The sequence below is a fragment of the Asterias amurensis genome, chromosome 16 (genome assembly GCF_032118995.1).
Source record: "Asterias amurensis chromosome 16, ASM3211899v1".
Lineage (NCBI taxonomy): Eukaryota > Metazoa > Echinodermata > Asteroidea > Forcipulatida > Asteriidae > Asterias > Asterias amurensis.
In genome coordinates, this window is record NC_092663.1 from 10,937,852 (window position 1) to 10,965,839 (window position 27,988).

The 27,988-nt window shown below is 37.9% G+C and overlaps 2 protein-coding genes across 2 annotated transcripts; one reads left to right on the plus strand and one right to left on the minus strand.

Moving 5' to 3' along the window:
• The first annotated feature begins 10 nt into the window (after window positions 1-10).
• Window positions 11-15,157, plus strand: LOC139948819 (SAP domain-containing ribonucleoprotein-like). Its single transcript, XM_071947156.1, has 10 exons — window positions 11-178; window positions 1,957-2,056; window positions 4,753-4,809; window positions 5,284-5,321; window positions 6,112-6,303; window positions 7,069-7,142; window positions 8,264-8,339; window positions 9,020-9,091; window positions 10,284-10,403; window positions 11,131-15,157. The coding sequence occupies exons 1-10, from the start codon at window positions 146-148 to the stop codon at window positions 11,167-11,169; spliced, it is 801 nt and encodes a 266-aa protein (XP_071803257.1). The 5' UTR covers window positions 11-145; the 3' UTR covers window positions 11,170-15,157.
• Window positions 15,158-16,528: 1,371 nt separating this feature from the next.
• LOC139949039 (lanosterol 14-alpha demethylase-like) lies at window positions 16,529-27,911 on the minus strand. Its single transcript, XM_071947439.1, has 12 exons — window positions 27,651-27,911; window positions 26,626-26,730; window positions 26,011-26,187; window positions 23,214-23,343; window positions 22,516-22,572; window positions 22,241-22,404; window positions 21,776-21,849; window positions 20,868-20,997; window positions 20,306-20,374; window positions 19,833-19,928; window positions 19,291-19,403; window positions 16,529-18,458 (listed from the first exon to the last, which is right to left on the minus strand). The coding sequence occupies exons 1-12, from the start codon at window positions 27,801-27,803 to the stop codon at window positions 18,224-18,226; spliced, it is 1,503 nt and encodes a 500-aa protein (XP_071803540.1). The 5' UTR covers window positions 27,804-27,911; the 3' UTR covers window positions 16,529-18,223.
• Between the last annotated feature and the right edge of the window lie 77 nt (window positions 27,912-27,988).

Below are 27,988 nucleotides of genomic sequence, written 5' to 3' on the forward strand. Positions count from 1 at the left end.
TGATACAGTCTTTGGATAGAGGGCGCCTTTCCGAAAGACGCCGCGTGTACATCGTTGGTTGACATTAGCCTACAGCGTTGATGTACGGTCTTTGATAACTCGCAACGTTCAGGCTAATCTATGGTACCAGTTAAAAATCGGCACTATGGCAGATTCCGTGGACCTAAAAAAGCTGAAGGTAAAATTGATATTTTTTAGGGTATTTGATGATGTTAATGGTATATTAGTATATTTAATGCATACTATTTGTTGTGAAGTAATATTTAAGTCATAAAAAGTGATTGTTAAATAAAGGTTTTTAAAGGAAATTCGTAGAGAAAGAGCTTGGTTGTGTGTGATGATTAACATCGTCATGGGATTGTGTGGTTAACCAGTTACGATATGGATGATGAGTCTTGGGAAGACTATTGAAAATCCTGGCTGGAGCCCAGTGGTGCGTCGTGGCATGTGTATGACTTGCACTAGCCCTATATAGGACTCTTTCTCTGTACACAGGAACAGAGTCCTAAGTATTGAGGCCCGTTTCTGGGGCGGAAAAATTTCACAGCTTCATAACTTAAATCTTACCTGCAACAAGCCATTAATTTCAACAGATTCACATTCCATGACGGCATACATTTTTCTGCGGTGGGTTTTGGTCCTCATATTTTCCTCACAAATCCGTCATTTTTGTGAAATAATGCAGCTTCCAACGTTAAAAAATTCCTGTTTTGATCGTTTTCTCACAGTGTTGTCTGTTGTCGTGCGTACGCGTATACATTCGCGTGCAAGACGCATGATGCAAGCTTAGACGCATGAATTCTTGGTCACCGTATCTTGACTGCACACAGCGTTAACAACACAATTCAAAAATGTGCGCGTCGCGCGTCTTGCGTACAAACGGCAGACTGTGAGAGTACGGACAAAAATGGGTATTCCTTAACGTTGGGAGCTGCATTATTTCATGAAAATGACAGATTTGTGAAGAATATATGATGATCAAAACCCACCGCAGAAAAACACATGCTGCCATGGAATGTGAACCTGTTGAAATTGGTGCTTTCTTGCAGGTAAGATTTGAGTTATGAAGCTGTGAAAATTTTCCGCCCCAGAAATTTACCCTGATGTCCAGGACGTCACTGTAGTACAATACGAAAGTGTAAGGCCGCCAGGGCTAGACTTGCACGGTCTTGGCATCGTCTGGAAGAGCGGAGATAAGAAAAGAAAGAAACACGTTTAGGTTGGTGGCTGGGGAACAAACAACAAGAACTTGCAATGCAATGCATCAATCAATACATAAATTAAGATTAAGATAAGAATTGTAATCTACTTCAAAAATCACATTCACCATGTTCACAGCACAGCTTGTTTTTCTGCCTCTCCAGACCAATCCCCCCAAAAAGGAACAAGCTTAGGTTTTGGGAAAAGTTTCGGATAACTTTCCGTTTGGCACCACCACTTTTTCACATTGAGGTAAATTAGAATTAGATACTATATTATTTCATTTCGAATGAAAAAGTGGTGGCGCCATACAGACACTTTTCCAAAGTGTCTGTATTCTTCAAGATAAAAGTGCCTCAACTTTTTAAAATTTCATTTGTATTTTGTAATAATATGAAATATAAATAACTTTTCCAAGGACCAATGGAAGTGCCCCTTTGCGCAAAATCTTAACAGTATTGCCCTCTCAAAGATGATATTTAAGGCCTGAAAGCTTCGGGCAAGTGTATGGTGTAATAGGGAATTGAATTTTTGAATTGGTTTCAAACAGACACAGGACAGTCAAAAAATGAATTGCAGTATGCATCATCGACTGCCATCTTTGATGTATTAACAAGGGAAAGGTGCATGCGCATCAAAGATGGCGATCGATGACGTGTACTGCAATCCATCTAAAGGGACCCCTGTTAGTTAAAAAAAAAAGTTATAGTTTTACTCAGATAGATGACGTGAGTTTACCTTATTTTATTTTGATAGATTCCTGAGCTGAAAAAGGAGCTTACCTCTCGAGGGTTGGCAGTCAAGGGAAACAAACAGGAGCTTGTGGACAGACTCACTCAGTATCTGGAAGAGAATGGTATGACGTCTGAGGGTTTCATATTTTGCGCTTGCTTACTCCCTCATTAGGAAAGGAGTTTATCTCATGGAAGTATGGAGGCAACAACAGATTTTGTCTAATATGTGGAATACACACATTTTACTGTTGTTGAACCAACAAAATCAAAAACAAAACTAATAACAAAAATCTTAATAATAGAAAATTTGCTTAACAACCACTGTATAACTCCTTCACTGTACACCTACATGTGTACAAGGATTGATTTTGGCTATCGATAGAAGACAAATACACCATGGCCAAATTTCATGGCTCTGCTTATCGCTGAACTATGCACTTACAATCACCATTCTCCACTTACTGTGCAATCGCTGAATTTCCGCGCTAGCTGTGTAAGGGAAGAGTGCCTAGTGATGTGAAGTACATTGTATGTGCACAAGCAACAATTTCCTGCTACCCAGTGAAAAACACTTGATGTATACATGTAAGTGCTGAATTCCCTGCTTTTGTAAGCGACGATTCTTTGCTGATAACAGAGCTATGAAATTGGGCCCTATTTATGTACCTAGGTGGGGGAACCTATTATCTTCTTTTAACACACTAATTGTTGCTCACTGATTATTTAATCCATTACCACTCAACCTTTTTAACACAATAATTATCTTGAAATTTCTCAAATTTTCTATCCCCTCTTCCAATTTCTTCCACTTTTTTGCTTGATTACATCAGAAGATGATGATTTTGGCAAAAGTGACATACCCGGGGAAGAATCCGTGACAGAAATCCGAGGTTTGTCAGCCGAATCACCAGCGTATTGCTAGTTGCTATTACAACACGGGCTGTGGATGAACCTCTCATAGCATTTTTATTGTCTTGGCAGTGCTTGGTAGTTTTGAATTTTTCCCTGATAGTGCTGGCTTGATTAACTTTGTAGTTTGCTGCTGTACCTTCTTAACTCACTAGAGCTATTTGCTGGGGTCCTTCCTCACGCCAAGAAACTCTAACATGATGCTTGGTGCACCCAAGCTGTTGGACTCTTGATAACATTGTGATATGCCTGATTCCATGTAGAGAATCAGTTTGCTACTGCAGTCCTCAATCCAACACCATTCAGTTACTGAACACCCAAACTGTTGGACTCTGAAATGTTGGTATGCCTGATCCCATTTAAAGCATAATAAGTTTACTAGTGCAGTCCTCAGTCAACCGCTTACATGCCAATTTAAATACTAATTGCATACTTCTGTGTATGTTGCACCCCCAACTAAAGAACCGGCCCAACTATAGTTAAGCCCACCCCAACTATAGTTTGGCCCACCCCAACTATAGTTTTGTCAATCCCAAGTACAGTTAGGCATGCCCTAACTACAGTTGGGCTGATTCTATAGTTGGAACAGAAAAGGTCAGGACTGCATGATGGCACTGAAAAAGATTTGTTTCTGCGTTTTGGAATAAAGAAAAAGGTATTGATGTTTTGCGGAGTGAAATGTACAGTGAATGTTTTCGAAGAAATTCTAACAGTCCCAAAACTAAAACCCACCTGCTTGAATTCTTTTGGATTAAAGGGAAGGTACACTGTTGGTAATTGTCAAAGACCAGTCTTCTCACTTGGTGTATCTCAACATATGCATAAAATAACAAACCTGTGAAAATTTGGGCTCACTTGGTCATCAAAGTTGCGAGAAAATGATGAGAGAAACAACACCCTTGTTGGACGAATTTGTGTGCTTTCAGATTATTTAAAGTGAGAAATTACCTCTTTAGTCGTTTGCCACAATATTTTATACTATCAGCAGCTCTCCAATAGTCGTTACCATGTCAGTTTTAAGTTAATACTTGTTTTGAGTAATTACCAACTGTGTACATTCCCTATAAAGAATACAACACATTTACAAAGAGGTATAAAGACTTTTATGATCCCTAGTTTCTTTGGCAGGAGACCTTCCTCCCATAATACTAAAATAATCTTCTACTCTACATGTATGTCGACTCAGCACCCATTGTTGGGGCTGTTTTTGGTGGTCCGGCTGGCGTATTTGTGTCTATCTTTCCTCACCTTCTACCTCTGGGACTTATTTCCTTGTCTTCTCTCCATTTGGTTCTTTGCTAACTTTATAAGTATGCTCGCTTTTCTGAGAGTCCTTGGCCTCAATACCATAATGAATAAATTATAATTTAATGTTGGTATTTAAAGACAGTGGACACTATTGGTAATTGTCAAAGACCAGTCTTCTCACTTGGTGTATCTCAACATATGCATAAAATATTAAACCTGTGTAAATTTGAGCTCAATTGGTCGTCGAGTTTGTGAGATAATAATGAAAGAAAAACACCCTTGTCACACCCTAATGTTGTGTGCTTTCTGGTGCTTGATTTCGAGACCTCAAATTCTAAACTTGAGGTCTCGAAATCAAATTCGTGAAAAATTACTTCCTTCTCGAAAACTACGTCACTTCAGAGGGAGCTGTTTCTCACAATGTTTTATACCATCAACCTCTCCCCATTACTCGTCACCAAGTAAGGTTTTATGCTAATAATAATTATGATGAGTAGTTACCAATAGTGTCCACTGCCTTAAAGTTTGTCAGAACTAGCAATCCAAAACTAACAAGGCAGCAGAAGGGTTGGTTCCGTAATCATTGGGGTAAATTTTTTCACCACACCAAATCGAAACATATCGCCACTAATTTCTGTGCTTTCTAATTTTGTTGTTACAGATGAAGCCATTCTTGATAATGGTACGGAGCCATCAGATGCAATATTAACACCTGAAGGTTAGTTTGAAATAAATTCATTTTCAAATACGAGTGGTAGTTATCATCAGTTCCCTTGAGTGATTTTCTAAAATCCTTTGTCGCTCAAAAGGAAATCCACAAAACTGAGATAATATGGTAACTCAACACTCAAAACTGTTGGACTGTGATTATGGTGGTATGTCTGATCCCATGTAAAGCGTGTGCAGTCCTCAATCCAACACAATACAGTAACTCAACACCCAAACTGTTGGACTCTGATTATGGTAGTATGCCTGATCCCCAAAGAAGCAGGATCAGTTTACTATACTAGCACATTCGTGAGTCCAACAAAATTGAACAAAACATGCAGTTAGATTTTAATTAAATTATTGTCTATGCATGTGTGTGAACAATTTTCCTTTTTACAATGTTTGTTACTTGAATAAAATAGTTGCAATGGTAAACCTTTGTACTTTTAAAAAATGTGTTCCTAATTTGTTTGTGTATTTACAGCGGAAGAAGAAGGCGATGGCGATCTATTAGCTGCCGAGGTGAGATGGGATGCATTTTGCTGTTTTTTTTATAATCCAGGGCACAACAAATATTTAGTGCCACAAAAGTCCATTTAGTATTTCAGTGGCGTATCGTGTTCAGTTTAGTGAACCGCACTCAAGTTCCGTACCAGATTTTATAGAGCTGTTTAAAGGCACTGGACACTATTGGTAGTTTTTACTCTAAATAATTATTAGCATAAAAACTTTCTTGGTGCACACATGTACATGAGGTATCGAGGTATCTTGTAGTTAGCGCCATTGTGATTGGTCCCCCCTTTTCGGATTTTATCTCTATTAGGTATTATATTTGTTATGCAAACTTTTGTTTAAAAAAAATGTAAACATGAAATGTTTGGTCTTTTTAAGTACTGTCGTGTAATTTCTTGATTTGAATGATAAATCTAATTGAATTGAGCTGAATTGAAAATTGAATTGTTTTTTGTTGTTGATGATTTATACTATGTAAAATATTATACATAGGACAAGCCCGACCTGCTAGACGACGATGAAGAGGAACACGTCAATTTTAGTCTTTTTAACTACTGTCGTGTTATTTTTTTAATTGAATAATAAACCTTATTGAATTAAATTGAAAATTGAATTAAATTTTTGTTGACAAATATGTTAAATATCTTTCTTAGGACGAGCCCGACCTTCTTGACTATTATGAAGAGGAACACACAAATTATAGTCTATTTAACTACTGTTGTGTAATTTTTTAATTCAACAATTTTAAATTAATATAATTAAACTTTTGTTGACAAATATATAAAATATTTTATTTTAGGATGAGCCAGACCTTCTAGATGATGATGAGGAGGAACCAGCAATACCAACCAAAGTAAATGTCATCACACCGGTGGTGTTGACACAACCGGTAATGTCCCCAGCTAAAGACAAACCAAGTTCACCCACTGGAGTTGCAGAGAAGGTTGCCGTTATGCCACCTGCAGCAAGTGCTGCACTTACCCCTGCTGAGGTAATAAACGTTAAACCTAAGGAATGCGGTTTGTGGGGCCTTCCACTTTTGCTCTAATCCGGCATGCAACTCTTCCACGGATCCATGATTTTCTGCATTTAATAAAATATAAATTCTCCATTATGAAAAAACTTTGCGTACAAAAAATCACGCTGCTTGAAAACGAAATCAAATCACGCTAATAGAGACATGTCAGGATTCTTTAAGTCTGGCTCCACATAATATGGTAACTTAAATTGTTTTTAATACATATTTGGTTTGAGGTAACAACATGTGTGTATGTACTTCTTGCCAGGTATATTATGTTCTTGTGAGAGCTTGTCTTGCTTTATATTCTACTTTATCTTCCAGTATGCGCTAATCCACCAATCAGAAGCTCGAACTACTGGGTGGATAAAAACATATATGCTACAACCTCTGTTTTATATCCTACTTCCTCAGTTTTTATAACATAGTGCGTATTGTGAGATGTCATTTTGTCACGCTCCGTATACGGACAGTGCAAAAATTACATTCTTTATGCGTTTGAAAAACGCTCTGAAATTTAAAATTTTGCGCATTATTACATTCTTTGTGCGTGTGAATAACGCTCTGAAATTTTTAATTTTGCGCGTTGCAAGTGAGACTGGAAGATAAATTCGCTATCACACGCGCGTCTGCGTCCCATATCCAATGGGACGCAGAAGCGCTATATTTTTTCGTATTCCACTCGCGCTTGTATGATAACTTATATTGTTCTAATTGTCTTTGTTTGTGTCTTTACAGAGAAAAGCCTTGAGAGCAGAAAGATTTAACACACCACTCTCAGAAGCAGCGAAGAAACAAGCAAGATTAGAGAAGTGAGTAACAGCTCCCTGGTCAGTACCAGTGTTTATCCCTCTTTCTTAGCACAATTCACTTACTAGTCGACCGCACTCCTACCCCCTCTTCCTCACACATATAATATTTTCCATGATTCTTGAGATGTGGTCTTAATTCCTTTTGTGGTCAGGTTTTGCGTGCCTTATCCTCGAACTAATGTGTATTTAAAAGGTCTTTTTTATTTTTTATTTTCTTTGGTTTGTGAGTGTAATATTTCCTTGGTAATTGTTTTTTTTTTTTCACAGGCATGTGAGTCTTCCTCTTTTCAGCTGATTTCCTATTTTGGCGTTTTGATTTTTCTTCCTTTTTTCTTCACTCTCTGTGTACAAAAGTATAGGAATATTATCTTTTCCTCTTTTTTTGTTGCCCAGTTTTCTCTTCCTCTTTTTTACTCACATTAAAATGTTTTTAAAATTTTTGATAATCAGTCTATGTTGTATTATCTTCTTGATTATTTTTGCCAACAGTTTTGTTTATATAGTTTATTTTAAATATTTGTTTAATTTTTTAAATTTTATTATCTGATTTGATTATTTTGTTTTTATTGTGTTTTTTTACTTGATAATTTAATTTATGCTTTTATAATATATTTATATTATATTTTAACAGTCGTACATTCCAATTGTAATTTATTTAGGTAATATTTGCTTTTATTTTCTTTCGAAAGATGTTTCTATTTATGTACATACATATTATGTAGGCTATATGAATATTTTTAATTGTGTATTATCCTTTCCTGTAATTGGCAGCTCGTCCACTGTTGGTTTGGCCAATAAATATATACAGCCAACATCTTCCCACAAAAATTACCTCCAGGCCTAAGACATTGTCCTTTTCTTTTAAAGATGTTGTTTTGTCTGTGTTCTGAGACATTGTTCTTTTCTCATAAAGATGTAGTTTTGTCTGAGTTCTCTGTTCATAGCCAAGTTGACACAGAGTGGAGAGATCTAAAATGTCAAAACTCCTCCCTGTATAGTCCCAAGACGTCAGTGATCAATAGTGGGTTGTATAATATCTCATAGCTCTGTATTTATGAGGAGACTTTGAGCTACTTTGCAAATTTGTTATTGTCATTTTCAATTTTTGTTTTCTTGCACAGATTTGGTGGCAAGGCAGCAGCTGTACCCACGTCCCCAACCCTGCCCAAGACACAAGCTAAAGCAACTCCAGTGACTGTAAGTAACGAAGGATTTGGGTTTTCAGTAAAAACCATGTGAGGTTATCTATATGGAAAGGTTTGCGGTAACACCATGTATGAGTTGGGGTGATTCTGAAAAGAACCGTTGGTTTCAACTCTTGATGTTATCTACTTGTGCCGAGTAGAATTTAGAGTAGAAGCCTGGCCAAGGACAGGACTTGAACCCACAATCTGCTGGTCAGAACACCAGAGCTTGCTGAGTTCATAGTGATTGACTGCTAAAGCAATCGGTAAACAGTATTGTCCAAAGGCCCACACTTCGTGTATCACAACTTATATATAAAATAACAAATCGGTCATCGGAGTCGGGAGAAAATCACGGGAAAACCCACCCTTGTTTGCGCACGTTTCGCCGTGTCATGACATGTGTTTAAAATAAATCTGTTATTCTCGATATCCAGAATTGATAATTGTTTTAATGTTTTCTCAAATAGTAAAGTATTTCATGGAATAATATTTCAAGGGAAGTCTTTCACCATTACCTTCTGTAAACCCTGTAAGTTATTTGTAAATCTGTGAACTTTTAATTTTTGTTCTGTTCAGAAAGTGTCCAATGGCTTTAAGCCAAGACATGCCAAAACACCTCCTGCAATGTCCACTTTCCCAACAGTTAACTTACGATTTCATTTTCTTTCCTTCTGTTTGATCTTTGTGAAGGCTGAAGCATTAGACAAGTTGAAGAAGAGATCAGAACGGTTTGGTGTTGCAGTGTCACAAGTTGTAAAACAGGTGAGGCAAACTAAATCACTTCGTCGATTTCTTAATATTCATCTACATATATATTTGTAAAACTAATATGTATTATGGGTGTATTTTTTAATTGTATAATTTTTTACAGAAAAATATGATGTGTTCCTTAATTTTTAACAATATTCTCTGTAGTCTTTTTACGCAGGAGAACCGAAGCACTTCCTAAGGTTTACTTGTACATAAAAAGCAATAAACCAATACAATTGAATTTTGTGTCCTTAAACTTTGCAGCCGTCAATTTCACCAAACTCTCCCTAACTTAGGACTAATCTTAGGACTAAGGACGGGTTCAGTTCCGTATCCAAATACGTAGGACGCATTGAACCCATCCTAAGTTAGGTAGGGTTACTCGTCCTAACTCAAGTTAGGATTAATCCTAGGGTTTCGTTAAATCGGCTGTTGCTCTCATTGGGCTGTTGGAGAGCTCATAAGGGTGGTAAGGTGCTTATGTCATAACAGTAACGGGTGACCAGCCAAAATACCATGCATTGTATATTTTGTTATGATTTTTTGTATGATTGTAAAGACACATGTATTTGTTGTTGTGATTGTTGTGCTCTTTAAGCACTTCTTATCCGTTCTTAAATTCTTCTTCAGGAGTTAAGCTTTGGTGTATGTCTCTATGAACAGACATTTTGTTAGTGGTCACACTGGTCTGTTTTACATTTTAAAATATTGCATATTTCAATTCTATCGCTTGTAGTTTTTCCGGTGTGATTGTTTTGTTGATTTAAACTGATTTGTATTGACCCGATTCACCTGACGTCATCATCAGAATAATCTTGGATTCGTCATTTTGGTGGTCAATGTCAGCGCGTGTTATTCAGTGAAGTGCGCATTTTTAGGTGACGCGGTGTTTTCTTGAAACCTATTGACCACCAACATGGTGAGCTTGGCATCAGTCGCCGCGTGTGGCGCACGTGCTTTCTTGTTAATCTGATAATGACTTTGTGTTTAAGGGATCTTTTAAATGTTACTCTGTAAGTGCCATGGAGCATTGTGTTTTTTATGGATTAGGCGCTTTATAAATTGTTGCTATTATTTTTTTAATATTTATTGTCTGTGACTGATTTCCTGCTAATTTCTGCTGAGCAGCATTTTGTTTGTTAAGCGCCATTTTCTGCTTAACAGGATTCTTTATATATTTCTTTCATTGTGACAACTTTAATAGACAGAGGAAGTGGACAGATTGCTGAAGAGGAAGCAACGATTTGGCGTGATCACCAATACAACGGCTACAGAGGGAGGCGTCAAAAGATTATCAACAGAGGGCAGCACAGATGACGCTGAGGTACGTATAATAGCTCAGGCCCATTTGTATCGTTTACAAGGTCTTGACTCTATTCACATAATGTCTTAACTACCATATCTGTCTGACGAACATTGGCTTAACGCCCATTAACTAGACGACAGTAGTTATTATTGTCATTGTGAAGTCGGCAGTTAGCTTGATTGCAAGTCCTGCAGTCTAAGGCCGTGTCCGACTTGGTGGCTACGGCTGCGGCTACGACTGTTGTCAGGGGTGTTGCTAAGAGCGTCCTATACTTCAATGTATGATGATGCGGCGATCCGGCCGTAGGCGTAGTCGCCAATTCGGATCCGGCCTAACTACTTGACCACAGCTGTGCACAGTGATCTATGTAATGGGTGGTTAGTGCTCACCTCTCATCACTATGGCCCAGTTCTGATTCTTAGCTTGTGATGTTTGTAATTGTGATTAGGCTTTTCCAATGTATATGTTTTTATGTTAAAATTCCTTTTCATATGACTTCTTCAATAATTGTCATTTATTTTTATAATATTGTTACCCTCTTCCCAGGGTTATGGGGTATGTTCCAGGTTGGAATTAAACGTAATACAATACAATACTATTATTAGTATTAAAGAAGTAGTTTTAATAGTAGTAGTAGTAGTAGTAGTAGGCCTACATATAGTAGTTTTATGTTGAAATACCAAAAGAAACACACTTTCTCAGTTAAATTATTAAAATTTGTGGTCCGTTTTTATTTTTCTCGCAGGCAAAGAAGAAGAAGCGAGCAGAGAGATTTGGATTGTAAGATTGATCACCGTGGCAATGCCTTTGTGTCGCTCAGTCTGGGATCAAAGCTTGGACTCTCCAAACTTCACCACTTGAGGGGGTTGGGATCATAGCTTGGACTCTCCAAACTTCACCACTTGAGGGGGTTGGGATCATAGCGTGGACTCTCCAAACTTCACCACTTGAGGGGGTTGGGATCATAGCTTGGACTCTCACAAACTTCATCAATTGAGGGGTTGGGATCATAGCTTTGACTCTCCAAACTTCACCACTTGAGGGGGTCGGGAAACGGTCAAGATACATTGTGTCTTGCACAAAATGGTTGTACCCTCTGAATGTGTTTTTACACAACACCCTGTATACAGTTATGCATATTTATGTTGTAGTATTTTTCTGACCCATAAAATGAGAACCCAGTAAGCGCTGAGCTCGACTGCACTGTTGTGTCCCATTATGGATGAAGCCCACCATGTGACCTTTGACATCATGTGTTTTTAAAGTAGCCACTGAGCTTGGACTTGAAAACGAAATCTTACACTTTTTTAAAGACTGATACGGGATGTCTGATTTCTCTCAACTTTTATGTGAGTAAAGTTGGCACATCTCAAAACCTGTTCAACTTCTTGTAACTCTTCAATTTATGCTAGTTATGACACAAAATGTGAAATTCCCCATAATAAGCAGTGTAGTATTTTGCCTGCCATCAAGGACCTGGAATGTACAAGGGTGCCCTTTTTGTTCACAAAGGTTGCTTTGTTTCTTGATACCACAGTTCGGCAAAATGATAGCGACTTTCATGTATAGGAAAAGGTCCAAATTGACCTTTCTCTTGTTTTTCTGATTCATCAGAATCAAATGAGTTGCTGACATTGTTTCAGCTTGGTCCAGAGTAAATATCTCAACATTTCTGCACAGTATATTTATATTTGGAGCTTCACGTTCGTTTCGCCCCCCCCCTCCCAAATACACCAACCCATTTACCGCCCCTTGGTGTATTGACCAATCTGAACCTCAAAAGCATGCTTATAAGTCTTAACATATTGCCGTTGGTAGTAACAGTTAGTGGAACTCAATCGATCGATCTGCTAAATATATCTGTAGTCAGTTCACTAGGTTTGAAAAAGTCCACCTTCCTTCATTTGAAGCGAGTAGTTTATTTGGAGCCAATCTCTTCCATGTAAATTTATTATAGTTCTTCCGACTAGTTAAAACACGGCAGGATTGGTATTATTGCTTTCTAAGCCTTGTACAAAAACACGGTGAATGTTCACCATTGGAAATTTTCCTGCTGTCTGGGCCTTGGTCGAAAAAAGCCTTAATCTATTGAAAATCACAACACAATGCCCACAGATTTACATTCAACTACACAGTTTGAAGATTATGATAGTAGAAAGCTTCCCTTGAAATTTTACCTAATGAGGTGCTGTAGTTTTTGAGAAATGAGTGAAACAAATAACTTTTGTCTCCGTTTTAACATGTAAAAACGCATTAATCAGTTAATGCTATGATTATGGTATAATACCATAACTGGTTGATAGGATTTTACACGCTAGAATAGTTATTTTGTGACTTGTTTTACTCATTTCTCAAAAACTACAGAACCTCAGTAAGTAATATTTGAAGGGAAGCTTTCTACTATCATTATCTTCAAACCCTGTAAGTTTAATGTAAATCCATGGACATTTTGAAAAAGTACCGAATCCTTAAAAGGCAGGGTATACTTTCGGTAATTGTCAAAGACCAGTGTCCTTTGGTGTATCCCAACAAATGCATAAAAGAAACTGGTCATCGAATTTGCAAGAAATTAATGAAAGAAAAAACACCCTTGTTGCATAGAATTGTGTGCTTTCACACCAGATTGAAATTTCGAGGGGTGAAAAATTACCCTTTTTTCTAAAACTGAATTACTTCAAGGGGGCCGTTACTTACGATGTTTTATAATAGCAAAAGCTCTCCAGTGCTCTTTACCAAGTAATATTTTATGGTCATTACCTTTTGGAGTATTTAACAAAGGTATACCTTCCTTTTAAAGCCATTGGACCCTTTCGGAACAGAAAAAAAAAAAATTCACAAATTTACAAATAACTTACAGGGTTTACAGAAGGTAAAGGTAAAAGACTTCTCATGAAATATTATTCCATGAAATGCTTTACTTTTTGAGAAAACATTGAAACAATTCTCGACAACGAGAATGACGGATTTATAGTAAACACATGTCATGACACGGCGAAACGTGCGGAAACAAGGGTTGGTTTTCCCGTTATTTTCTCCCGACTCCGATGACCGATTGAGCCTAAATTTTCACAGGTTTGTTATTTTATATAGAAGTTGTGATACACGAAGTGTGGGCCTTAGACAATACTGTTAACCGAAAGTGTCCAATGGCTTTAAGTTGTAGTTTTTATTATAATATGTAAATTGGGGATAGAAATGAATGTACTCTTCCAAAAACCAAGGATTATCTTTGATTTTGCCAAATGAAATACTTTTGTCAGATAGTTCCAGTATTAAAATGTACATGTATAACCAAGGGAGAAAATTAGTCTGGCCCCTTGTTTGTAAAACAGGAATCGTTACTGTCAATCGCTTATGCGTCAAGGAACTGAACAAAGATGGTTGATGTAGGCTAACTGTCTATTTTTGAAGTCTACTAGTTGCAAAAACGGATCTGCTCTTTGATTTGACCTTGTTTTGTAGATATTCAGGGTGTTACTTCATGTGTATACTAAATAATTTGACTCTTTTTTTCTTCCTTTCTTATTTCTCTTCCATTCATTTTTGTTTAAATCAAATTCCTAAGATGCTTTTGCTCGAAAGTAAAGTCTGTAAAGTCATTGTGAATCTGGCAAAATGCTTTGATGATGTTGAGATAGAAATCCCAAATCCTCTTAAAGATCCAACTCTTGGTTTTGCTAGTACTTGATGTTGTTACTTTAGCCCCAAATCACTCACCATCGGCAGAAGACCAGGGTTCATTTTCTTGGCTCTGCGCCGAATTCACATCTAGCTGTGTAAGTGAAGATTACCTAGTAGCGTGGAGCATACAAGCAAAAAATCCATGCTAACCAGTGAAATAAGTGTGTAATTCTCTGCTTAAGGTAATTAGAGCCATGAAACTGTTTTCTGCTTAGCTGCTGTTTGTGCTTAAGCAGCTCTGTGAGTTTGGGACCAGTCTTCTATTTACAGTTCAAATGGTTGAGTGTTAGGTTTGTTTGTTTATTTGTTTGTTTATAGATGATCATCTCTTCAAGGGAATTAAAACTCCCACAAGGGGATATAAAGTCCAAGCTGGAAACAGCCATTGGTTTAACGTCTATGATTTATATTGCACAAATCAAGAAGTTGTGAATCAATGGTTATTTTGGTTGGATTCGAACCCACAACCTTGTGATTGAAAATCCAGCAGTCTAACCACTGGACCACAGTGACTTAAGAGTTCAGTGTTTTGATGAATTTAGAATGACTAGTGGTCAGAGTGTCTCAGGAGTTAAACTTTATGTGTAGTTTTTTGTTAAACTCTTTTTCACTTGCAACTTTTAGGGATTCCGTAGGGGTTTGTTTGTATACCACTTGTAAATAGTATTTTAAATGTACAATTGTTTTTAGGTTTTTTTAAATGTTGTATAATTTGTGTGTTTATCGCCAGTTTGCTTACTTCTGTCTTTCAGTCAGATGTGTCACGTTTTTCTATAAGTATGAAAATTCCTTATATAGTCACTGCTCTAAAGAAAAGTAGGTTAATTGAAGAGAGTTGAGTTGCTGAATGGAGAAAAGAAATTCTAGACCTAACTTTCAAGCAATATTTAACCGCAAAAGGAGCTCTCTAAGATTTGCCCCATCTTCTAAATTTAAATGCAATTTTGAACGGATTGCCTGAATTTGCCTCTTTTTTTTCTCTCAATGGTATTTTAAAGACTTCTTTCCCTCTGTATTTTGTACATTTTCAATGACTTTTGCAAGCCATATGGCAATAAACAGTCTTCAGACAGATATTTCAACGTAATAAATAGTGAAAACTGGAAGTGATTTGTCTCTGTGTTTCTTCAGACCTTTTCCAAATTTTGACTTGGGCTCAAGTTAGTAGTAAATAGCAGGGTCGAGCGTTTGGTCACTGGACCCAAGGTGTGGTGTTGTTGTCAGCAGCAGAGTGCATGTGTTGATTCCCGGTCATGACACTTCTGCCCTCGAGCAAGGCACTTAACCATAATTGTTGTGTAAAAAGTTGGGAAGGTAGTGTACTCTGCTCTACCTACCAGCCAGCCTCCTAGTTGACGATACCCATACCTACATACTTATGGACTGTGAAGGGGGTATTCCCCGTTTCAGTCCCAAGAGAGGGTAGTGCACCCTGCTCTTCCGGCAAGTTTCCTATTGGACGATACCCATACCTACATCCTTATGGACTGTGAAGGGGGTATTCCCCGTTTCAGTCACAAGAGAGGGTAGTGCACTGGATGGATGACTGGATGATACCCAAACCTACATGTACATCCTTCCGTGAAGGGGGAAACCCTGTTTCAGCACTTGGAGTTGGTGGCAACTTGACAGTTGATTTGGGTAGACAACCCAAATAATTCAAGTGTAGGGGCTACCGTGGCCTTGTGATGTGAGGGATCTCTCATGAAAACTACAAGTCTGTATTCCAAAATTTATGTTGGATCTCGAGCCTAAACCTAGGTTTAGAAAAGGCCCTTGGTCTATAAACACTACATGTACATGTGTATATATTGTTTAGCGGCCATTTTGTTTTCCTTTTTTTTTCAACACAATGTAACCAAAATGAAAGGAAAGTCTGGTTTTAAATGCGCTCGGTCCCAGCAACTTGTCAACAGGGTCTTCCAGGTCTTGACTATTACACTGATGTGTATACATATAATGCGCATTGGATCATTCCCTGTTACATAAATAACTCCCAATTACCTCTTCCTGTTTACGAAAGATTCATCTGTCAATAAAAATGTCCCATTGTTTAAACCATCGCAATAGTTATTGTCATTCTTTGCGTTCTACTAAAAATGGTCTCAATGATTTTAGTTTCTTTGGGCATGTGTGCATGAATGAAATATGGGCAATGAAATTTGTGCTAAAATTTTCATTCATTTTTAGGGGGCAAAATTTAGCATTTCAGCTACCAATTCCTCAAGAGGAATATTACAAAAAAGGGAAATAAAATCCATCATCGATTAAAAACTTCAAATGAATCCCTTAAAAAGTGGTGGCCAGATGCAGATATTTTCAGTGGCATTTCGTTCATTTTTCACAATCTTTGATAAATCTAAACAGGGCTTTACAAGAGTCTAATGCCAGCCGACTATCATGCCCCACTACACAACAAATAAAGACAAGATTTGTGGAGATAACTCTTCCAGTGTTTTTAAAATAAATATTTATTTGAACACAAGCTTGCTTCCGAAAAAAATATGATTCAACATATTTCCAGTTTTAATTTTAGTTTTTCCAAACTTTTCTAAACCATCTTTGTTTAACATCTAAACTTTTTAGAAATCATTTACTAATAGAAATCACAATTGTGTAAATACATCGATGAATTGATCATTGGAACTGGCAAACAGAGTTTGATATGTTTCACAATTTACCAAAGAAAGCTGTCAAAGTGGAAGTATCAAAGGGAGCAACAATAACTGTCATCTTTTGTGTACAAATATTCAATTTTGTTGTTGCGACATGAGCACTTTTATGGATTTGTGCGCTTTATAAGTTTTCATTATTATTATTATTATTGTTATTGTAGAAACCAGGCCTGATATTTTACAGAGGCAACAAAGGCGATTGGTGGTGCCCTTGAAATGCTCCAGTAGAATTTTACAATTTCCTCATAGGGTGGTCTTTACCAAGGAGAAAATACCTTGGTGCCCTCGCCCTTTCAAAAACGAAGCATACAGGCCTGTAAATCCACCAAGCTAAGGAAATATACAAAAAAGCATATGAGATGATTTCTGAGTAATTGGTACAGGCCTGCTAAACCACAGACTATTTTCCAATAATAGTATAAAAAGTCATGGCACTTTTTATGTGCTGGTAAACTATAAATCACAACTTCAGACACTGCATTTCAGCCAGTGTGCTGAGATAAAAACCACCCGTCCACAAAATACAAGCAAAGAACCCAAATTCTTGGCCTTCAAAATCAGACAAAAAGTCCTTTCTTTCTGGTAATAATCTTACCCGTCGGATTTAACCATGAAATATGTTAGTTCGAACTGGTTATACTCTGGACCCAGGACCCAAGATTCGTAATGCTGTTAAGGCACAAACACTTATCTAAAAAGGTTTAGGCACAAAAGCTCTATGAATGTGGCCCAGAGCCCAATTTCAAAGAGCTGCTTTTAGAAGCAGAAAATATTGCTAAAAAAAGTTCTACCTAGCAGGATACCAGTCAAAGATGATGTTGAGTTTGGCTAGTAACTTTATTATGGTAAGCTAAATAGTGTTGTGCTTTTAGCGAATCTCAGGCCTGGGGCCAAATTTTATAAAGCTGTTAAGCAGAAATTACTTCTTAGTAAATGTCTTTGCTATCAAGCACAAAATAAGTGGGGCACCAGTTGCACCAATGTAAACTTTATGGAATTTTGCCTGGCAATTAGTTTCGGTTTGACAACATTTCTTTTTGTTAGCAAGTTTTAATGCTTACAGGCTTTATAAAATTGGGCCCTTGTTAAAGGAAAGGTACATGTACATGTTTGGTAATTGTCAAAGACCAGTCTTCTCACTTGGTGTATCCCATCATAACCATAAAATAACAAGCCTGTGAAAATTTGGGCTCATTATTGGTCATCGGAGTTGCGAGAAAATGATGAAATTAAAAACACCCTTGTTGGACGAATTTGTGTGCTTTCAGATAAGAATAAAAGACTAGCTAGAAGTCTTTTATTATTTTAGTAAGAAATGACCTCTTTCTCAAAAATTATGTTACTTCAGAGGGAGTCGTTTCCCACTATGTTTTATACTATCAACAGCTCTCCAATGCTCATTACCAATTCAGTTTTTAAGTTAATATTTATTTTGAGTAATTACCAATCGTGTACCTTCCCTTTAAGCCACATTAAACATGTTTACTTCCTGAGCTTATAGGCAATGATTGGTTTGAACGGTGTGTGGATCATGGTTTTGTAGTTGATGGATGGAAAGTAGTCATCCACTAATGACAGCTCGTATTTGCGTATCAACACAGACATGATGGTCTTGATTTGCACGTAGGCGAAGTTCTCCCCGATGCAGCGGTGACGACCCGCTCCGAAGGGAACGTAGGAAAACTTGTCACTGTTAGAGGCACTCTCATCTATGAACCTGTGGTTATAAGTAGATAGGGATTATTAAAGCTAAGGACTTGAAGGGGACTAGTCCCAGGTCCAAGTCTAGTATGGTTACTTGAGTCCGAGTCCAGGTATTTGATCTGAATCTGGGTCCGTGACATACAAATTGTGAACAGAGTCGGAATTGGGTCAGTTGAAGTACTTAAAGCCCACAAAAAGTCCAAGTCCCGTTTGGTTGTGTCCAAGTTATTGATTGTTATGGGCGTCCTGGCCGAGTGGATAAGAGCACTGAACTCGAGCTCTGATGCTTCCATGGGTAAATGGGTACCTGTGAGGGCAGAGATGGTTCTTGTGATTGGTTTAGTCGAGTAGCGCATATATTGCGCACAGGGCTGTATACTCCCCAGGAAGCTGAATGATTTAAGGCCCAGTGACCAGGGGTAATAATGTCGGATGCGCTTTGAGACATCCCTCGGGCGTGAAAAGCGCTATATAAAAACGTTCTATTGTTATTGTTGTGACTCAAATCTGGGTCCACGACATAAAAATTGTTAGGTGATTCGGACTTGAGTTAGTCGGATACTTAAGGTCTGAGTCACAAGTCTTAGTCCGAATGGTTGACTCCGCGTTTATATTGACCGTTGTGACTTAAATTTGGGTCTGCTACATGAGAATTGTGAACTCACAAGTCAAAGTCCAGATGATTGAGTCTGAATACGAGTTATTGACCTTGTGACTCCAATCTAAGTCTGTGACATGAAAAATGTAAAGTGAGTGAGACTCGAGTCGAAGTCTGAATCATACAACAGTTGCTGCATGTGAATGGAAGGGATAAATATTAAGGAGATGAAAATGTTTTTTTTTACCGATCAGGGTTAAAGGTCATGGGTTCAGGCATCCATTGGTCCTCAATGCGTTGGTTGACAGTCGGTGATACGCACACTTGGTGTCCTGGTGGAATGGTATAACCTTGGACAGTCTGTGGAGAGAATTAAAAAACCAACTACCAGGCAACTTTTCACAGAAAAATCTAATGGTTAAATTCTGCCTGCTTGAAGCCCTGATGCAAAAGTGCAAAATTGGTAAAACATAACTTATTGCATGCTTTGGGATTTGAGGCATTGTAAGGTATCAATTTATATTTGCCCTGTGGTAAGGCAATGCGTGCATCTACTTGCAGGGTAGATTGTTCTTTTGAGAACTTATCTTGCTTAGTATTCTACAACTGCAGAGTCTCCAGGAGACTTCTCTTTGAAAAGAATGTTCCTGCTTATTAACTACTACCTGGGTGGAAGGTAGAAAAACGGCCGGGACTACTTTTGCTTAAGTTGATTGAGGGGACCTCTCGTTATTAACTTCTACAAATAGCTTGCTCTAGTCATCATCAGGAGACTTGCTTGCTACTTACCATTGGAACCTTGGCCATTCTCATCATGGTCATGATTGGTGGGCGGAGTCTCAGGGTTTCCTTTAAGCAACGATCCAATAAGGACATCTCTTTAACCTATGAATAAATCATGTCATGAATAATTCATATCAGAAATTAAGCAACGATCCAATAAGGACATCTCTTTAACCTATGAATAAATCATGTCATGAATAATTCATATCAGAAATTAAGCAACGACAACTTGTTCAATTACTGTTTGTTTTGTACTTTATTTTGATTTCCATGAACAAAACCACTTTTCAACTCCTACTGATTCCTTTCGAAAAGGATTCAAAGGTGGGAACAAAATGTAAATGAGAACTTTTTTTCACTGTACATCAAATTTGTTTTAAATTAAAGTTATTGAAATTTAAATCATGAAACGTTTTTTGTTGAAGGGTACAGTATTGACAGGTTTTATTATACAAGAAAAATAAAATAATATTCAATACCTGATCATAAGTTAGGGGATCATCTATGTCATCTCCACAGACTTCAAGTTGCTCCTGGTAACAACGGTCCTATTGAGCAAAAAGGGAAGAACAAAAATGGGGGAAAAAAAAAGGAAAACAAGGAATTGTGAATGAATGCAGTCTTAAAAAAAAACACTTAAAATGCATTGCAGGCTACGGAGGCAATGGCTTCTGTTTCTCCTGGTCTTAGCATTGTTGCCCTTTCAAAAAGTTCCCACTGACTTTCAGGTTTTCCCAATGAAAGAAAAAGTGTTGAGTATACAGGAACACACATCGGTGTATATGGGTAAAAACCCAAATGAATGGTTTTTATTCCTGATGAAAATTTCCATCTTTTAAGGCCGGTTTATAGTCGGTCGCGCGTATTGACCAATCACAATCCATTGCCCCACCAAAAGTCCAACAAAAAAAAAGTCCATCATGCGTGCGCGTATGCTTGGCGCGCAGGGCAGAGTTGTGCTGAATGGCATTGGAGAGGCTCACATGTTCTTGCTCACACGTGCGCCGTGGGGGAAGCCTAATGGAGCGGTCTTTTACTTACTTGTATATCCTTGTTTTTGGCTAGATAGAATCCCAGCCAGGAACTTGTAGTTGATGACGTATGCTGCCCTGCTAGAAGCAATCCTATACACATCCCAGCTACCTCATCATCTGTAAGAAGGGTACCATTTCTGTTGGTAGATAAAATGTGCAAACGATCAAAATTTGTAACTGTGTTATTTGGAAGATCAAAAACTATAGAAGTCGAAATGTCAAAAAAGAAAGATTTGAGGTGCCCGAGAATGTGAGGGGTGTGGTAGACTTTCAAGGGCAAGTCAGAGCATAATAATATTAATGGTAATGGTAGCTTCTTATATATCGCGCATATCCGTCACTCAGTGACGCTCAAGGCGCTTTAACATTAAAATTTTCCTGCAAGGAATGTAGGACTATACATTTGAATTATGAGATCTACTCCTTTTTACTTAGCGAACCCCTTTCTCTTTTCGATAAGTGCACTGGGTTCTTTTATGTGCGTTACACAGCCAACGTGACTAACCATGTAAAATCTGAGCATGCCATGTCAGAGGGGTGACTCAAACATGACTGACTAGTTTGGTCGTACAGTACTGAGTCCATCAAACTCTGGGAAAACAACAGGACGAATTTCGGAGGATGTTTCTCAATTTATTATACTAGTTTGATTCCAGTGATGACTGGTTTGGTCCTACTGTACTAAGTCTATTCAACTTTGAGGAAACCAGGGGGAACAACATTTTGAAAACTGAAGATTCGTTATGCATTGACCCCATGCCAGAAATGACTTGTTTGGTCATTATACAGTACTGAATCCATCAAACCAGGAGATGGATTTTGGTGGATGCTTTGAAAATTGGCAATGATTGGTGGCAAAGACAAGTTTGGTTGTACAGTTCTGAGTGAATGGAGTTCATACACTAGAATTCTTACTTGTACGTTGTTGTCAGTAATGTCTGTAACATATCATCATCGGGATCTTCACTATCTCTTCTCTCTTGAATGGCCTAAAAAAAAAAAAAAAAATCAAACTTCTGCATTAATTCAAAGCCTTAAACTACAACATTTGGCATAAAGAAATGAGTAAATATCAAAATGTAACACAACTTAACTGTGTTTATTTTATTGATAAAGAATGATCATTTCTCAAATATCTGAGTGTTACGATATAATCATTATCTTGATGAATTTTATAAAAATAACACCCCCGAACGCTCAGTTGGTAGAGCGCCAGCACGTTAATCCGGAGGACATTAGTTCGAATCCCACTCTAGTCAATTCTTTGTTCAACCCCCAAAAGCATTGTTTAAAAAGCCAACAAAACAGACAAAAGTGCAAAGTGCTATTTAGGAATTTTAGACAAACTAGTATAGGTGCAATAGCGCCCTCTACAGTTACCTTGTAGAAGATCTTCTTGACCTCAAGGTGGGCTTTGTCACGCTTACGGAAACTAGGAAAGGGAATCCAACTTGGGAACAACCAGGCTAGGTGATTGAAACCGCCGTCGAGATCCATGTAGAGTTGAGCCACACGCTCATCCAGCTTGGATCTAATCTCTTTGCCTAAATGAAAGGAACAGGGATTAGGTATGATTAATCCTAGATAAAAAAATAGGATTTGAGAGATGTAATCTTGTAAGGTTTGTTTTGAAGATGAATAATTGTAATTGTTACCGTGGAGACAACGACTTGCTGTTGAGATAATCAACTCGGACATTGCAACAAACAGATCTGCAAAATAACAGAGATAAAAATTACACTTAATTAATTGGTAGAGCATTGTTATGTTGTTGTGCAGTGATGGGGTAAAGGTAAGTCAGGCTAAAAGTAAACAACGGTCAGGAGAAAGGATTAACCCACACCTTTTCAGTAGTAAAAGCAAGTCTATAAATTAAAATCCTCTCCTTTCAATAAACAAACCATACTTCCACTCTGATCGTACAAGATTTATGCTTGCCTCAAAATGGGCAACTTTTTTGAAGAAGATTAAACAAAAATAAACATTCCATTCTAGAGCAGCTAGGATGCCCACTGACAGGCCCTTGGAAACCGCCTCTATGACCTTGGTCATTGATGTCTTGTGCCCCATAAAATGTTCCAATAGAAACTTCCCTATAGAGGTGCCCTTTACAAGGGATAAAATGCCTTGGTGCCCTTGCCAGAGGGGTGTGTGGGTGTCACCCTGTTTTAAATTTGTTTCATTTGTCATTTACATGTTAATTTGTATTGTAAGCGAACAATTTTTGACAGCCAGTTTTAAAATTTCCAGCAAATTTTGACACCCTTTTACGGTATCCTGGCTAAAATATTGGGCCCTTGCCCTTTTCAAGAACGAAGCAGGCAGAAACTAGTTTGAATCCTTCCTATCTTACTTTCTTGACCGCTGTTGTTCTTCCATCGTTTCAGATAATCAAGCGCCTCTTCTTGGACCAGACCAATATGTTTACGGAACTGAGCAACGTTCAAACCAATCTTCAATATCTTCTTCTGTTCCAGGAATTTCTGTGAAGGGAACAAAATTGTTGTACTTTACTCTTGAAAAATGGTAACACTTCGGTTGGCACAGCGGTATCCGTTCTCGCCTTCCACCTCTGAAACCCTGGTTAAATTTCCGTCGGGGGCACTATGTTGATTGGGTTTCAGTCCCGACCTGATTTCCGTTGTTTTCCTTGAAACTTCCTTCTGTGTCATCTCGACATTTGGTTCTTGACTAGGTAAAGTAATTAAGTTGGCTTTTTTGAGAATCCTTGGTTTTCCCTCAAGTGGTTTTTCCTTGTTGGCCCTGAAACTTCCTTCTATGTCATCTCTACATTGTTTTTTTGACTAGGTAAAGTAATTAAGTTGGCTTTTTTGAGAATCCTTGGTTTTTCCTCGTTGTCCCTGAAACTTCCTTCTGTGTCATCTCTACATTGGTTTCTTGGCTAGGTGAAGTAATTAAGTTCGCATGATTGAGAATCATTGGCGTCACAACCAGAGTTAGTAAAAATGAAATGTAAACTTTGTGTACATGTAGTTTAAGGGGATTTGTTAGGACTGTACTACGATGACAATTGCTCTTGATATTGGACTATTGATTTACCATAGAGTGGAGGATATGGAAGGATTAGGGGGTTCTTAAGCCACACAGGTTTCAAGCATAGTTCCCTTTCACTTGAAACGAAAGACATTTGTTGGTTTCATACATTTTTGATGGCCAAATTTCTGTCTCAATTTGTATTTTTTTTTTATAATGAATCAAAAGGAAATATGAGAAAGCTTTTTTTGTTATATACTAAATCTTGATTAACAATGAAACAAACAAAATCTTTACCACCTACCCTCAACCTACATGAGCTGTGATTTTCAAAGATTTATTTCACCACAAAACCCCCAGATTATAAGCAGGAAAACCACCAGCATCTTTCCCGTTAAATCCCAAATAAAACAATCGACAAAACTCGGTCTTCAAATCTTGATTTCCACAGTCACAGTGTAAAGAAGTGGGTAGATACTCTACAGTTATTTCACAACTCCGTACCAGCACATTAATTGGTTATTAACCATTACTTCCTTCCTCGAGTCAAAAACAGGGCTAATAACAATTTCTAAATCTCCCCCCCCCCCCCTCCGACTAAGTTAAAAAAAAAAAAAATTGTTTATGCAAGTCACCAGACACACAAGGCCTGAAGGTCACTTCAAGGTGTGGGCTACAATTATTTTTGTCCAGAGGCTGTTGCCACCTACTCCTAGGGCTGAAACAGGGTTACCCCTTTTACAGTCCATACGGATGTAGGCTTGGGTATCATCAGTCCGAAGCCTGGCCGGTAGAGCAGAAAGCACTACATGTACCTCCCCAATTTTATGTAGCAAGTGTCACGACCGGGATTCGAACCCACACTCTGCTGATCAAACACCAGAGCTTGAATCCGGTGCTCTTAACCGCTCGGCCATGACACGCCACAGTTATTTCACAACTCCTCACAGCACATTAATTAGTTATTAACCATTACATGGTTAAGTTGACATTATAAGTTGACATGTTTCAGGTTTCAAACTTTTGATCAAACATAACTGGGCCTAATTTCATTGCATTACTTACAACAGAATTCTGTGGTTACGATAAATCCCTGTAACCCTAGTCCCAATTTCATAAAGCTGTTTCAAAAAATACTGCTAACAAATTTGTTTGCTAAGCAAAAATTGAGTGAGGCACCAGTCTCAACAATGCTAACTTTTGGCTGGTAACCTATTTTTGCTAAGCAAGATTGACACAAAAAGTAAAGTTAGGACTAGTCCTAGCCTAGTCCTAGTCCCAGTCCCAGGATATATTAAAAACTTAAGGCTAGTCCTAAGTCATGGCGAGTAACTCCTCTGCATTCAATAATTAACTAATCGCTCTAATTTTATATTTTTAGTTTTGCCATTCTTCCAATTTTAAAATTAACTATTTTTTCCTTTTTCAATTAATTCTAACTTATCGGCAAATGCATAAAAATAAACGTGGCAGCCACAGGGACAATACAATCTTTTGGGGAATCAGTATCTTGTCATAAAATTAGTCTGCCAAAAATAACAAACAATCAAAGTTCAAACCATTATAAAGTTAAATTTGCTCAACTATTGTGCATTAAGTGTTTGGGTACATGCAGTCTTTGATAGGAACTGATTACAAAGTAATGATTAAGTTTAGTTTCCAAAATAGTTTTTAATGTCTGATAATTCATTGTAATGTTTTACAACTTTTCTAGCCTTCAAAAGACTTTGCTAGGGGTGAAACGTCAAGCCATTTACTATTTTTTACTTCTGATCTTGGAAAATTAAAAAAGTTTGGAGGAACAAAAAGGTTTAATTGTTTATAGATTTAAGTTTACTTGGTTTTTTTTTTGTTTTTGTGTGTTTTTGTTGTTGAGAAAATAGAATTAGCTGTTGCAAACAACTTACCAAACAAATGGACCGAGAGTATAAATGCAAAAAGTAGTTAATGGCCTGACGTTTCGACCCTAGCAGAGTCTCCCTCGAAGGCTAAATGTTTTTTTTTTGGCGGGCATTGCAGGGGTTTATTAGTGGAGCTTTACTGACTCTGTGTTCACTGTTCTAAAATCTAAACATTAGTTATAGTTTTCGTTATTTGGTTCACTTTTAAGGGGGGTGGGGGTGTATCGGGGGGAGCTATACAAATATTAAACTTACCGCATTCGGGACATCATATGCCACACCCTTTCCAAATACGGGTGTGGTCAACCGCCCATAGACCTCCTCAGCGTTTAATTGGTCGTTCTTACTGTTGAAGAGGACAGCACTGCTCACTGGACCAATCAGGTAAGTGAAGGTCTGACCAACCATTGTAAAAGAAAACACCGAACCATACTGGAAAAACAATTTTATTTATAAAGGGATAAAAGTGGCTATAGATATTTCTGCTTTATAATACAAGACACAATTGAAATAGAATTTAAGTTAAGCAGTATTTTCTGCTGAACAGCCAAAGGGCCATGGCCTCCGGGCCTGGAGTTACACGGCGGCCACCTGTGTGTATTCTACTAGGCCTGAGGTACATGACAAAGACTGGTAGAGTGGTGTTCGGTGTGTGTGGGGGTGGAGGGGGGGGTAGCCTCACCTGTGTGGCAAACTCTTTCTCAAGGATTTAGAGAGTGTTGGCCACTGCGCAGGTGGGGCTGGGGGGGAATTACTCCTATAACAATGAGGTTCGTTCAGTGAAGTTCATATTGTCTCCACCGAGTAGACGATAGCGGAACGAACATCATAGTTTTTGAAGTAGGGGGGACTTTGTTTCTAAATGATTACCTTTTTATACGCTTTCTCAAGGAAGTCAATTGGGTTTTCTTGGAACTCGATTGCTTTACCGAGAAAGGGAATACTTGATGGAATTCTCGGAGGTAGACTCACATCCTACAAAAAAACAAAATTTAGAAATGAATTTACTGCGGGTAAAAAAAAAAATTGTTGTGAAATCAATTGTAAACTCAAAAGAGATATTACTTTTTCTTTGTAAAAATGAGTGAAAAAGTGGTGGCAGGATACAGACAGTCCTTAGCAATTTTTCAATTTTACTTGTAGGGTTTTCTGGATTGTGAACATGTTTTAGAGACGCGAACCCTCGAGGTACCCAGAAGGGTCCTTGCAATTCTTTACCTATATGACCAGTCAGTAAACCATGTTGATGAAACGAGTCGATCAAAGAAATAAAACTTAGTCAAAGTACATGAGTCTTGGACCATTCTGAAACTTTATTAAATTACTCAATTACCAGTACAACACATTACATTGCTATTTTAATTTCAAAAGCAGTAATTTTTGTATTTTCAAAAGCTCATTTCAGAATAAAAATAACTGCTTTTGATTTTTTTTGATTTTTTTATAATATAATTATAAATCTGAAATTATAAATGTAGGCCCAATGTAGAACTTGTAGAATGGTCAGGACTTAAATAATTCACTTTGAGTGTTTGACTTAATTACTTAGTTTCGATCAACTCATTTCAACGATATGATTGACTGACTGCTGTGTTAGTTCAAGAATTGGGAGGACCCTCGACCCAGTAACTGGGGCTCTGTACAAAAATGGTCCAATTTTGACATTTGAAGAATATGGCAACAAATTTATATGAAATGAGACCGGACCCAAATCTGGGTACGATCTCGAGGGTTCTCTGCAGCATCAAACAAACGGTTCAAACACTACAAACAGTTGCGATTGCTAGTGTTTAATATAATTATAGTTGTATGACCTATTTGACCACGGACCCTCGGCCCCTTCCACCCGGCACGTTAGGCCGTGTCATCAACGCTCCCCACCGGCGCTACCTTACCGACTTTTCTCCCCCACCGATAATCTTCCGGAAGACGGCACCAAGAACAAGAATAAAGGTTGATGTCAACAACAACATAGTCATCGTGCTGGTGTCCTGCCATCGTCCGATCGCTCCTTCGATCAGCGAACTGCCAGCTCCTCCACTCGCCATCTTGATTCCAAAATCACTTCGGTGGAAATCTGACAAAATCTAAGAAATAAAATTGTTGTAAAATTAAAAAAGAAGCTGGTACATGCACTAGCCATCCGATCGATCGCCAACCACAATTTACACGACACCCGGTTGCCCAGCCCACTACAACGCATGGTTCGATTTTGGGCTCAATTTTAACCAAT